At 52.0% G+C, this 13,800-nt stretch overlaps 1 protein-coding gene across 1 annotated transcript in view; it reads right to left on the minus strand.

The window, feature by feature from the left end:
• SH3BP5 (SH3 domain binding protein 5) overlaps positions 1-13,506 on the minus strand; it is a 72,643-nt gene extending 59,137 nt beyond the window's left edge. Inside the window, exons 1-2 of the mRNA XM_068971841.1 lie at positions 13,363-13,506; positions 11,617-11,679 (exon numbers count right to left, since the gene is read on the minus strand). Of these exons, the coding sequence (XP_068827942.1) occupies positions 11,617-11,679; positions 13,363-13,506 (207 nt within the window). The remainder of the gene's footprint in view (positions 1-11,616; positions 11,680-13,362) is intronic.
• Between the last annotated feature and the right edge of the window lie 294 nt (positions 13,507-13,800).

Raw genomic sequence — 13,800 nt, forward strand, 5'->3', positions numbered from 1 at the left:
TTGTATTGTTACAAATGAGGGTATCTTGGCTGCAAACAACCCTACAAGGCTTTTAAGGCTCTTTTCAAAGCTCCATGAATTACCACGTTGAGAATTTAACAATACAATAATTCACCAAGCAAACCCACCAACATCAGGACTTATCCACAGTTAGGGCAGGCACTACCAATCTAGAAATTTTTTCCTACCAGCCCTCATCGTTCCTAAAATTCCTTCCATGAAAATTCGTTTGATTCATAAAGATTTCTTTTTATAATAGTGCTACATTCTCCACCCTTATGCCCTGCCTATGAAAATGGTCGTTGCAAATAATGCAGAAGACATTGCGAAATGAAAAAAATAAAATCCTCAGCATTCTTAGCAGTAACCATTAATAACATGTGAGGCTACATGCTTCTGAAACTACGATACTGCTTACCCCAACCCCACCATCAATCAACATGAGTCAAAATTTTTGCAGAATACCATGAACCAGAAAAGTGAAAAGCCACTGGGATGTCACAGCAATGTCAAACGGCAAAAAAGAAAACCTTGTAAAATCGTACTCTCAACTTCTGTGGGCACTTCACCTTAACTGGTAGCAAGAAGAGTCGAGTCCGTGGACCATGCTCTGATTCTCTCTGTTCTAGACCCTTCGTTCCTCATATGCACACGTTCTTGTACTGCAAGTATATATGCTTTCACAGAAACTCTAGCATAGTTTTATACAACCATTTTCCCCACTAGCTTCTTTCCCACTGAATATATGATGGCCATGTGTCCATATCCACACAGCATCCTATTCCAGTGTGAAACACTCTTAAAACTTGAGCATCTCCAAGCAGGGCAGAGTCCTACACCTCCATGAGCTCAGACCTTTGGGACGGAGGGGCTTGGGGGAGGAAGAGGTCACAGGTCGTGCTTTACCAACGCCGCCTCTGTGCCCGGGATCAAGGCTGCCCAGGCACAGCCCAGGGGCCGATGCAGTTCCAGAGCAGGCGCGAGGGAAAAGGGCCCTGCCCGTTCTGCGGGACAGCGTGTGCGGCGGGAGCCACGGCGAGTCCACAGAGAGTCTGGCTCTAACCGTGACTCCAGCCATTCATTCCCCAACTCACTGTGAGCAGGCAGTGTGGGGGATACTGGGGCACAAAGATGGGGAGGCCAAGCCCTTCCTTCCAGGGGCTGAGTCCAGGGCACAGGGAGCCAGGCCGGCACAGAAATGACCAGAAGACAGCCTGAGAGCGAGCGTGAGACCGGTAGCGCTGCTCAGACAGACTTCTGGTGCCAAGCCTCCAGAGACTCTGAGTCAGCAGGTCTGGGTGGGGCCCAGGACCGGGCAATCCCAACTCGGTTCTGCGGTGCAAGGACCACGCCTTGATGGCATTTCTCGAGGGCAGGGGTTCCCCCCCAGGCAACCCCATCCCCTTTTCCCAGGATACTTGCAAGGCTGGAGATGTTCCTGGTGTCACAACTGGGCAGGGGGGCGCAGGAAGTGGTCTCATTTAGTGAGAGGATGCTGTTAAACCTCTTACAATGGACAAGACAGCCCCCCACAGCAAAGAATGTCAGCAAACAGTGTCACTAGCAGAGCTGGGCAATTCCGTGACAGCAAGATACTCAAGGCCTTGGTTTTATCAGCGGAACAGGGAGGATCAGCTTGATCACACACAGTCCTGCTTAGGATTCAGAGATGCAAAGTGCTTAGAACGGGGTCTGGCACACGGGAGGCACTTTTGTTGCCATTATCACTATTATCAGCTCTCGTTGCTACTGAAGAACAGCTAGGGGACAAGGACATTCCAGGAGGGACACAAGCCCTTCCTGCGAGGACCCCACCACGCTACAGCCCTCGCATGCCCTCTCCCAGTAACAGCAGCAACGATATTTACTGACGGCTTACTACACAACCATCAGTGGGATGAGGAGACTGAGGTTCAGAGATGTCGAGTAACTTGCCCCAGGTCACACAGCCATCAAGGGACAGTCTGTCAACATCCATCCACTCGAACATCAAGTGAGCAGCCACTATACACCAGGCAAACCTCAGGAGGAGACACAGCCTAACACAGCGCAGCTCAGGCGGAGAAACAGGTGATTTCCAGAGCCTGTCTCTGACAAAGGGACCTCATGGCAGGGCCCTGGGAAGGAGGGCGGAGCATCTCGCTGGAACCTTCCTTGCATCCATCCTGAACACCCAGCGGGTCCCCAAGCTCCAGGCCAGCCCCGCATGCGGGAAGCCGCGCCCTCCCTGGGGGTGGGCAGCGAGCAAAGCCCTCCCGCACACAACGTCTCCTCCTGCCTCAGGCCCCCCAGAACCCCCAGGCCACTCATGACTCCAATTCACAGACCTGGCGACTCAGGCTCCAAAGCAGCAAGTGCCCCCAAAAGTCAGCGGAGCTCAGGTTCCAGCCACGGCACCTGAAGCCAAGATGTCCCTCCACACACCCCTTTCCCGTGACTCTGGGGTTTTATTTTCCCCCTGTGACTATAAAGGAGTACAAACTCAAAGCAAATAATTCAGAAAACACAGAAAAAATATAAAGAGGATACATCTCACTCATCTCTCCAGCAGATATAATAGCTGGCATGTAATTCTTTCCAGATATGTTTATTCACATAAACATAGTTTTTAGAATAGCATCATGATTCTAAATCACGAACCCATGCTCTTGGAACCTGCTTTTTCCCATTCAGATGCATTTCTTGGATAATAACAAGCTGGTCAACACGTGAAGCCCGGATTCTCTCAACCAGCGCCTGGGCTCGGTATTCATCTGTTTCAGCAACATCCTACTGACAGTTAGGCGGAGTCACAATTCTCCAGCATTTTCAAACAAGGCTGCGGTGAACGCTGCTAGACCTGGATCTGTGCCCAGTTACCCCCTTAGGACAAATTCTTCCAAGTGCAATCGCTGGGTCAAAAGTCACAGACATTCCAGCAGCAACAAGGGGACTGTCACCCAAGCAGGCAGCCCTGAGTCCTACTGATCTGATGGCCAAACTTCGGGTCAGAGCTGGGTGCCCCAGAGGCCCAGAAAAGACGTCACACCCAGCTGGCTACCGAAAGGTCTTCCCCTCCGCAGGCTCCCCTCCCCGCCACGCCATCCAGGCTGCGGGGCGTCTGCACAGCCACTCTCCACCCTCCCCTGCCAGTGGCCGGCCCTCCCGAAAACCCGAGTCCCCAGGCCTCGACGCCAAAGCCCCCGTTACATCAGAGCGCCCCCAACTCCCAAGACCCCGCCCGGGTCCCCCACTCTGTGCCCAAGGCCCCCGGCACAGGGAGGACCCAGCATGAGCCAGAGCCACAGGAGGGCCTCGGGACGGGCTACACGGACGCCTCAAAGGTACTGCGCCCTGCAACCAGATGCCCTCAGAGACAGTCAGCCTCACTGTGCAACACACACACACAGCATACACACACTGACACACACCACACACACAAACAGAGTCATGCAACACACACAACACACAGAGACACACCACACCACACACACAGACGCACACACACAAACACCACACACACATCACACACACCACACATACACACACACCACAGTCATACAACACACACACACACCACACACAGCATACACACACATACTCACACACCACACCACACCCATACACACACAGAGTCATACAACACACACACACCCCACACACACACACACCCCACACACACACACAATCATGCAACACACACCAGACACAAAGACACAGTCATGCAACACACACAGCACACAGAGACACACCACACCACACACACAGCATACACACACATACACACACCACACCACACCCATACACACACAGTCATGCAACACACACAGAGACACACCACACCACACACAGACACACAGACGCACACACACAGACACCACACACACACCACACAGTCATACAACACACACACAACACACACACATACACACACACCATGCACACACACACCACACACACACAGTCATGCAACACACACAACACACAGAGACACACCACACCACACACAGACGCACACACAGACACCACACACACATCACACACACCACACAGTCATACAACACACACACACCACACACACAGCATACACACCCATACACACACACACCACACCACACCCATACACACAGTCATACAACACACACACACACCCCACATACAGTCATGCAACACACACACCCCACACACACACACACCCCACACACACACACAATCATGCAACACACACACCACACACAAAGACAGTCATGCAACACACACAGCACACAGACACACCACACCACACACACCACACATACACACACACACACAGCATACACACACATACACACACATACCACACCCATACACACACAGTCATGCAACACACACAGAGACACACCACACCACACACACAGATGCACACACACAGACACCACACACACATCACACACACCACACATACACACCACACAGTCATACAACACACACACACCACACACACAGCATACACACAGCCATATAACACACACACACCACACACACACAGCATACACACATACACACACACCACACACAGTCATATCACACACACACACACCACATACAGTCATGCAACACACACTACACACACAGAGACACACCACACACAGACGCACACACAGCATACACACACACACCACACCCATACACACAGAGTCACACAACATACACACACCACACACACTCACACAACACACATACACCACACACACACATCTTACAGAAGAAAGTGCTGGGTACAAAGAGATTCCAGCCTCACTCATGCAACACAAACACCCACACACCACACACCACACACACACCACACGCAACACACTCACACCACCCACACACACACTTTATGAAAGTACAAAAAGATTCCAGCCTCACTCATGCAACACACACACACACACACACACACACACACACCCCTTAAAGGAGAAAGTGCTAAGATGTGGCAACACTGTCCTCTGAGAAAAGAATCTCTCTCTCCCCCTGACTTGAGCTAGTAATTCATTAGGAAGAGTCCAGGCTGCTCCCAATTCACCCGCTCTTCTCCCCCACCCCAACCTTCCAAGCTCGGGACAGTTTTTTAAAGAGAAACTGTTTGCTAGTTTTTGGCAAAGGAGAAGGTTGATGCTGGGTGCAGGCCTTCTGTGAGTCTGAGGAACACAGATGTCCAGAATTCGGATGCTTTTTCAAACCGCCTCCACCCAGGCACAGAGGGAAAGAAAGAGCACGGCCATTTACAATGAAGCACCTCTGCCCCCGCTGGGAAGGGCAGGCTGAAAAAGTCAGTGTGCAATGGCTTCCCGAGCCAGAAACATGTGCGTGGGCAACTGGGCCTGGAGAGCCCTTCCTGCTCCTCATCAGCGACCATTTCACCCCAAGACGAGCCCACCTTCCGAGCAGCAGGGTGGGTAAGGAGACACTACGCATGGTGGTGAAAAGCTAAGGAACTGGGCGTGGAATAGTACAAATCCTGATGACAGCCACTTAGAAAGTCCCTGTGCTACCTCTCGTTTCAAACCTTTGAGAACAGGTCGCGGGGTCGGGTACACAGCGTCCAAGTGCATCAGCACGTCTCCCGGCCTGCCGCACCCCGGGGCAAGGCTGCCACAAGCAGAAGGACCACTTATCTTTCTCCAACCAGCTCCCCCCACCCCAGGGCACCGGTGCTCAGCTCAGGAGATGCCCCTCCTTAGCACTGACTGTTCCTCTGGAGGGTCCTTCCCCGCCCCAGGCCCGCCCCCTTCAGACAGGCTTTCAGGGAAGCACACAGTGGGTGCTCAAGAAATACTCCATGAGTTATTTAAAGCTGATTAACCAATGCGCCTGTGGGAAAATACATGTGTTTTCTTTACTTGAAACATCAGGCTCACATTCAAGAGCCTCTCTGATTAAAGGCTGGGCTTCTCTGGTGGCTCAGAGGGTAAAGCATCTGCCTGCAATGCGGGAAACTTCAGTTCAGTCCCTGGGTTGGGAAAATCCCCTGGAGAAAGAAATGGCAACCCACTCCAGTATTCTTGCCTGGAAGATCCTATTGATGGAGGAGCCTGGAGGGCTGCAGTCCATAGGGTTGCAAAGAGTCGGACACAACTGAGCAACTTCACTTTACTTCAGTGTTTCTGCAATTTCAACCTCCTCTTTTGTGAAATGTGCTCTTTAAATAGGGAAGTGTGTCCTTAGAAGTAGTCATGTGTGGATGTGAGAGCTGGACTATAAAGAAAGCTGAGCACTGAATTGATACTTTGAAACTGTGGTGTTCGAGAAGACTCTTGAGAGTCCCTTGGACTGCAAGGAGATCCAACCAGTCCATCCTAAAGGAGATCAATCCTGGGTGTTCACTGGAAGGACTGATGCTAAAGCTGAAACTCCAATACTTCGGCCACCTGATGCAAAGAACCAACTCATTTGAAAAGACCCTGATGCTGGGAAAGATTGAGGGCAGGAGGAGAAGGGGATGACAGAGGATGAAATGGTTGGATGGCATCACCGACTCAATGGACAAGAGTTTGGGTAAACTCCAGGAGATTGTGATGGACAGGCAGGCCTGGCATGTTGTTGTTCATGGGGTCGCAAAGAGTCGGACACAACCAAGTGACTGAACTGAACTTTCTACTTATAGTTAATACAAAATATTGGCTATATTCCCCATATTATACAAACATCCCTGAGGCTACCTTACACCCAATACCCTGTGCTGATAACCACTAGCTTGTCGTCTACACCTGTGAGTCTGCTTCACTTCTGCCATATTCCCCAGTTGGCTGTATTTTTCAGACTCCGCATATAGGCAGTATTACACTGTCTCTGTCTGACTTCTTTCACTTTCGGGTAATGCCCTCCAAGTCCATCCATGTTGCTGCAAATTTCATTTTTCACAGCTGAGTAACATTCCATTATGCATTTATGTACCAAAAACGTTTTGGCTGCACCACGTGCAGGATCTTAGTTCCCCAACCAAGGATCAAATGCAGCGCAAACCTGGATTCGTAACTACTGGGCCACAGGGAGGTCCTGTACCACATCTTTATCCATTCACCCATCAGTGAGCGCATAGGGTTGCTTCCATATTGTGGATGTTGTCAACGGTACATGAGCACCGGGGTCACCAATTCACTGGAATCACTCCGAGTCACGAGGGGGGTGCTGGGCCCTGCAGACCATGATCAAAAAGCAAAGGAAAGAAAACGCGGGCAGCAGAAGCCCCGCCCCAGAGGCCCTGAAATACACACAGTCAGTCGCCGTTATCTGTGAATCTGTCTACTCACTAATCCAGAAAAGACTGTGCCGCTCTACAGCCATGCACGGGCCTGCACAGAGTGCAAGAGGCTCCAGGCGCCCGCGGGGCTGTTCTCGGGGAGGAGGGACTGACCCCTCTGCCCCGCTCCAGCTCTCGTGCTACAAACAGGCATCCTTGACACAGTCCATTTAGTGCCACACTTTCTGCATTTTTGTGCTTTACATTGGTGATTTTGCTGCTTAAAATGGACCCCAAGCCTAGTGCTAAAGGGCTGGCTAGTGTCCTAAGCCCAGGAAAGCTGTGATGAGCCTAACGGAGAAAACACAAGTTGAATAACCTTTGATCAGGCTGAGTCATGGTGCTGATGGCTAAGCTCAACGTGAATGAACCAAAACTACACATTAAATAAGGTGTCTTTAGGGACTTCCACGTTGGTCGAGTGGTTAAGACTTTGCCTTTCCTGGATCACAGGGGTGTAGGTTCCATCCCTGGTTGGGGAACAAAGATTCCACAGGCCAGAAACTCAAAACAGAGAACAGAAACACTATTTTAACAAATTCAATAAAGACTTTAAAAATGGCCCACATTTAAAAAAAATCTTTACAATAAAATCATGTGTATATTAAAAAGCAGAGACATTACTTTGCCAACAATGGTCCGTCTAGTCAAGGCTGTGGTTTTTCCAGTATAGTCACGTACGGATGTGAGAGCTGGACAAGAAAGAAAGCCAAGAGCAGAAGTGATGCTTTGGAACTGTGGTGTTGGAGAAGACTCTTGAGAGTCCCTTGGACTGCAAGGAGATCCAACCAGTCCATCCTAAAGGAGATCAGTCCTGAATATTCATTGGAAAGACTGATGCGGAAGCTGAAACTTCAACACGTTGGCCACCTGAAGTGAAGAACTGACTCATTGGAAAAGACCCTGATGCTGGGAACAATTGAAGGCGGGAGGAGAAGGGGACAACAGAGGATGAGATGGTTGGATGGCATCACCGACTCAATAGGCATGAGTTTGAGTAAACTCCAGGAGTTGGTGATGGACAGGGAGGCCTGGCGTGCTGCAGTTCATGGAGTCACAAAGAGTCGGACACGACTGAGCTACTGAACTGAATGTGTCTTTAAACAGAAACACAAAGTTACGAACTGATCAGTGTACGTGGGGGACCAGCGGCTCACAGGAGCCTAATGAGGTTGAACTTACTGAAAGCCTTTGGTCACAACATTTCCCTCAGGAGCCAGTTTCCCGCAAGCTTAGCAGAAACTCCTGCAAACAAGAAGGACCATCCATGTGCTCAGGTGGCTGCTCCCTGGCCCACACCCATCTGTGCCCGCCCTCCCCTGGCACCCCCACCGCTCCTCCATCTGCCGCTCCGCACACAGGCTCCCTTGTTCCGTTCAGTGTTTTCTGGAGATTCCTCTGTCGGGTCGCTCTTCTACTGGACTCTCAATCCGTAATTACTAGCCACCTCTCCATACCCCAGCCTCAACTGAGACATCAACGCCCTGAGGCAGGGCCTCTGTCTCGAACCCCTATCTGCTTGGATCAGCAGAGGCTGCAAGCCCGACACCAAGGTGGGTGCCCAGTGCCAGCCCAAAGGGACACAGCCCACCAGACAACGGCCATCTGCTCCCCGGTGGGCTCTGTGAGTGTGAGCAGTGTCCAGAGAGCCTGCACAGAGGCTGAAACCCCACCAATTAGACCCGGGCTGCCCTCCTAAACCTGGTTGGTCTGAAGTGAGATGTGCTCTAGGTATAAAAGATGTACAAGACTTCTCTGGGTACAAAAATATATGCAAAACGTGTCACTCGTGGTTTTCCTGTTTTGATTCCACACTGAAATTATTCTATCTCAAAAATTCTGGGTTAAAGGAAATTGGATGGAAATTAGCTCCAGCTGTTTCTTGTTCCTTTTCAACATGGCTGCTAAGGAAGTTTTCATGACGTCCAGAGTTTGCACTATACTCGTCTGAGTCCACCAGAAGGAAATGCAACCCACTCCAGTAACCTTTGCCTGGAAAATTCCACGGACAGAGGAGCTTGGCAGGCTGCAGTCCATGGGGTCGCAGAGAGTCGGACACAACTGAGCGACTAAGCACGCACACCCTGGTTATAATAAGGCCACGGAAAGGGCAGCCGGTGACACAGGCCAGCCTGACCCCCTCTCCCAGCGGCTGCCAAGTGCCCTCCAGAGCAAGGCAGGAAACACCTGTCAGAGCTTCCCGTGACACTCAAGGACCTAAGTGTGTCCAGAAAGGGGCTTCGGAAATCGGGGCTGAAGAGAGTCGAGATGAAACAACTGTGCCTCAGAAGGGGAACACAGCCTGGACAGGGGCCGGCGGGGAGCAGCCCTATAAATATGTGCTGGATGAATAAATCGTGCGTGCATGCTAAATCGCTTCAGTCGTGTCTGACTCTGTGACCCCATGGACGGTAGCCCGCCAGACTCCTCTGTGCATGGGATTCTCCGGGCAAGAATACCGGAGTGGGTTGCCATGCCCTCCTCCAGGGGACCTTCCCGACCCAGGGATCGAACGCACATCTCTTACACGTCCTGCTTTGGCAGGCGGGTTCTTTACCACTAGCGCCACCTGAGAGGCCCTGAATCAATCAGTATTTTGCTAAAAAAAAAAAAAAACACACACACACAAAAATTTCTAACTTGTCTGCTGATATTTGGGATCGCAGGACATGAGAAATGGAAGGGGATCTGAAAAATGACTAGGTTCTGCCGTGTGGCTGACCTGTGAGGACACTGACCTCCATATCCTCCCCTGGAGAACCGGTGGTCCCTGCCTCCCACCCTACCTGCCAGGCCCAGGCCACCTGGTAGAACTGTCTATGATGATGGGGAGTTTTCTCTGATCTGTCCAGTACCAGGCCTACCACGTCCCTGCTGCTGCCGCTATGACTGAGGAAGTGAAGTTTTAATTTTATTTAATTGTTATTAATTTAAATTCAAATAGCCACACGTGGCTAGAGGCGGCCATCATGAACAGCGCAGCTCTGGGCTGCTGTGACAAGGTGGAAGGAAGTAAAGCTTGTAAAATCCTCGGGGGACTCCCCTGGTGGCCCAGGGGCTGAGACTCTGCACTCCCAATGCAGGGGGCCCAGGTTCGAGCCCTGGTCAGACCCCACACACTGCCACTAAGAGCTCGCGCGTCACAACTACAGATCCTGCGTGCTGTAACCAAGACTCACAGCAGCCAGAGAGCGAGACATTAAAAATTTAAAAAAAAAAAAACCTTTTTGGAAACGTCAAACCCTGGTAGAAATGAAACAGGTCATGCTGCTAAATGAATTCCAAACGTGAGATTCTAAGAGATTTCAACTGCCCAACAAACAGTCCTGATTCATCATACGTGCAAAAATTTTCCACACACATAAGGTACTTCACTTGGGGGAGAAGAGGGCTCACAGATGAATCAGAACACAGGAGGAGTCCCTCAGAAGCAGCTCGGCAAACTAGCTTTGCCTCTCGGGCCACCTCTGGCCTCGACATGCAGGGACAAAGCAGGGTTGCCAGGCTGGTGGATCACATTCCTGAGACCTCCCACCCCCTCACCCGGAGGGACCAGCGGCGCCCGCCCCTTCTGCTGACCTTCCCTGCCATTCCTTCTGCTACAGACGCCGGCCCTCCCACAGCTCCCAGACACAAGCTGGGGTTGTCAAACCTGCTGGGAAGTGGTGGGAAAACCGACCACTGCTGGAAAGGGATGGGGGCTAAGTGGGAGCCACGAAGAGTGTCAATCTGTTCACTCAGGTGGGAAGATGCCCATGAACTTCAAATCGAGGTCTCGGCTCCCCAGATTTTTCCAGGCAGGAAAGCACTTCTGAGACTAAACAGCTTTTCTTTGCCATTAAGATCATTAATATTCTACACCCAAGCAGACAATAAAGAAAAAAAGCAGGAGAGTGGAAGGGCGGGGACAGGGGGGCAGCACATGGTTAGGGCCCAAAAGTCAAAAAAGATCTAAGTCTTTTTGAGGAAACACATGATATTTCCAAGTAGCAATGTAAGGAGTCACTGTAAAATATTTAAGAGATTTTGTGAGCTCATTCATTCTTATCCATTAAAGGGCAGAGCTAATTTCCCCCCTCAATCCTTCTAACTTTTCAACAGACTCGTTAACTTTAGGGCTTAAGAGTGTCTAAAGCCCTTGGTTTGGGCCCCTCCGAGTTTCCAGGATGAAAAAACCACGTGAAATTGGATCCTCGTGTGTTCCACCCACAAGCTGGCCTCAGTGGTGTAATTCATTCTGTCGGGCAGCTTGCTATTGCTCAACTTCAAGGAGGGAACGCCAGCAACCACTCTGCAGCTATTAAAACAGAGTGAACCAGCCTGGGGTCAGCAGGACAGAAGCCACCTTCACTTCAGGACCCAGCTCTCTGTACCTCAAGTTCAGTCTCCCGCCTGTTGATATCATCCGTGGATTGATTGAGCTTCTCCAGTTCTCCCTGATGAAGAAAAGGGACAGAAAAAAAGACTTCAGGGATGCTTGTCTTTGGTTTCCACTGTGACTCAGCCCCAAAATCTGCAAAATTACTCTGGTCAGTTTGTAGGAAGAGGAACCAGTCCATATTAATTGTCAAGGAAAACAGTTGTGCCTTGGCTGGAAGAACAAATGAGTGTCAGCATTTCTGAAACCCTTTTCTTGATAGAGGCCTTTTTGAAAATGACTTAAGGTTCCAGGAATTTGTCTTTTCTTAGAAGGTCAATTATTTATTGCAGGTTTGTGCCTTCAGGTAAACCCACCTGTTACAAATGGTTTAGAGGCTAAATCAAAATAATGCTTTCTGCTTTAGAGCAGGAATTTTGCAGAAAAGATAATAAAAGAAAACAAAGCCAAGCCTAAAGTATTGAAATCATGCGAACCAAGGGTGGAATTCTGGCATTAACGCACCCAAAGTTGAGCATTTTTCTGTAGAGAGCATTTTCTTTTCGAACTGCCAATTATTCAAACTACCTAGCTGTTTACAAAACAACTAAACCTAGCTTTAATCCTGATCCTTTAAATATTTACAAGCTAACATTTTGTAAAAAGCGCCCAGCATGAAGTTAACTCTTTTTACTCTGCAAACAAAGGATCTTGTTAACAGAATTCCCCTACCAAGAAAACAAAATGTAGTAGCCCAAACTGATTTTAATAGAATTCCTAATAGGAAGCTTTTTCCACCTGATTTTTATCTTGCTCACCTGCCAGAACAATTCAGTTAAACACAACAGCTGACTTAAATGAGCTTTTTAATAGATCTGCACACTGAAAAACCAATTAGGTCTCCAGAAATCGCAGTTCATGCTGAAAGGCAGGGTTTGTTACAAGTGACTTATGGAAGAGTAGAAAAATGGATCTTACAAAGGGATGTGCTGTGCTTTTTTTGCTTAGAGGGTGAAGAGGTTAAGCTGTCACTTTGAGATCTCGGCTAGGAAATTGCTTTTTAATCATCTCCCGGAGAAATGGAGGCGCAGGAAGCAGGCCAACCCTCTCGCCTTCTCGCGCGTCAGCTTTGCGCACCAGTTGGCCCTGGTTTCTGTTCACACTCGACCTCACAAGGAGGAAAAGCTGGGTTTTAAACCGTTTGAGGCCAGCCGGAGGGCTGCGCCGGGGGTGACAATAAACCCTTCGGTTTGCTAACAATGAATCGGGGCGGGGGGACGGGGGGAATGGCTCCGGACGGTCCCCTCTGCCAGGTGAGGGCTCCGACCCCCGGGCTGGGCGGCCGCCCCACGTGTAGGGAGGTGGCCGGCGCCCACCGCCCCGGGGGCGCGCGCTACGCCGCCGGCCGGGCTCCGGGAGTCCGGAGGTTGCGCAGAGCCCGCGGCGCGCAGAGCCGGATCGGGTACCCCCGAACCCGCCGAGGCGCCCCCGCCCCCTTTTCTCTTTGTTGCACGTCCGCCCCAAGCGCAGGGCACGCTGCGGGCAATCTCCAGGGTCCAACCGGGAGTCCCGGCGATGGAGTCGGGCCGCGTCCGCGCGGGCACCGCAGCCTCCCCAGGAACCGGGCGAAACCCGGCGCTCGGAGCCTCTCCCCCGCAGCCCCGGGCCTCCCCGGGCCGCTCCCCTGCGCGCAGGCACCCGGAGCTGCGAGGCGGGCTGAGCGCGGAGGCCAGGGCCCCCGCGCGCCCCCCGCGCCTCCTACCTGGATCCGGGGGTCCACCTCCTCCTCGTCCGCCAGCCCGGGCTCCATCCCGGCTTCCTCCTCCTCCTCCTCCTCCGAGTCCCGGGCGGGCGGCGGGCGCTCCGCCGGCCCCTCCGGGCGGTTCCGCCTCGGCGCCGCGTCCATGCCGGCTGCGGCCAGGGACGCGCTGGGCTGGCAGCCGCAGGTCGCGCCGGAGCCTCCTGGCCACGGCCGGGCGGGGGAGCTGGGCGCCGCTCGCGGCCGCGGGTCGCCGGGCTCCGGAGGAAGTGGGCGCGGTCGCCCCCTCTCCGCCGCGGCCGTCAGCGCCGGCCGCTCCGCCCCCGGCCCGCCCCGCGCCGCCCCGGCTCGGCCCGGCCGCCCGGGGAACCGCGCTCCGTCACAAAACCTCCCCACCAGCAAGCCCGTAGGTGGTGAAATGGGGGAGCCCTCACCCCAGTT

The sequence above is a fragment of the Capricornis sumatraensis genome, chromosome 1, assembly GCF_032405125.1.
Source record: "Capricornis sumatraensis isolate serow.1 chromosome 1, serow.2, whole genome shotgun sequence".
Lineage (NCBI taxonomy): Eukaryota > Metazoa > Chordata > Mammalia > Artiodactyla > Bovidae > Capricornis > Capricornis sumatraensis.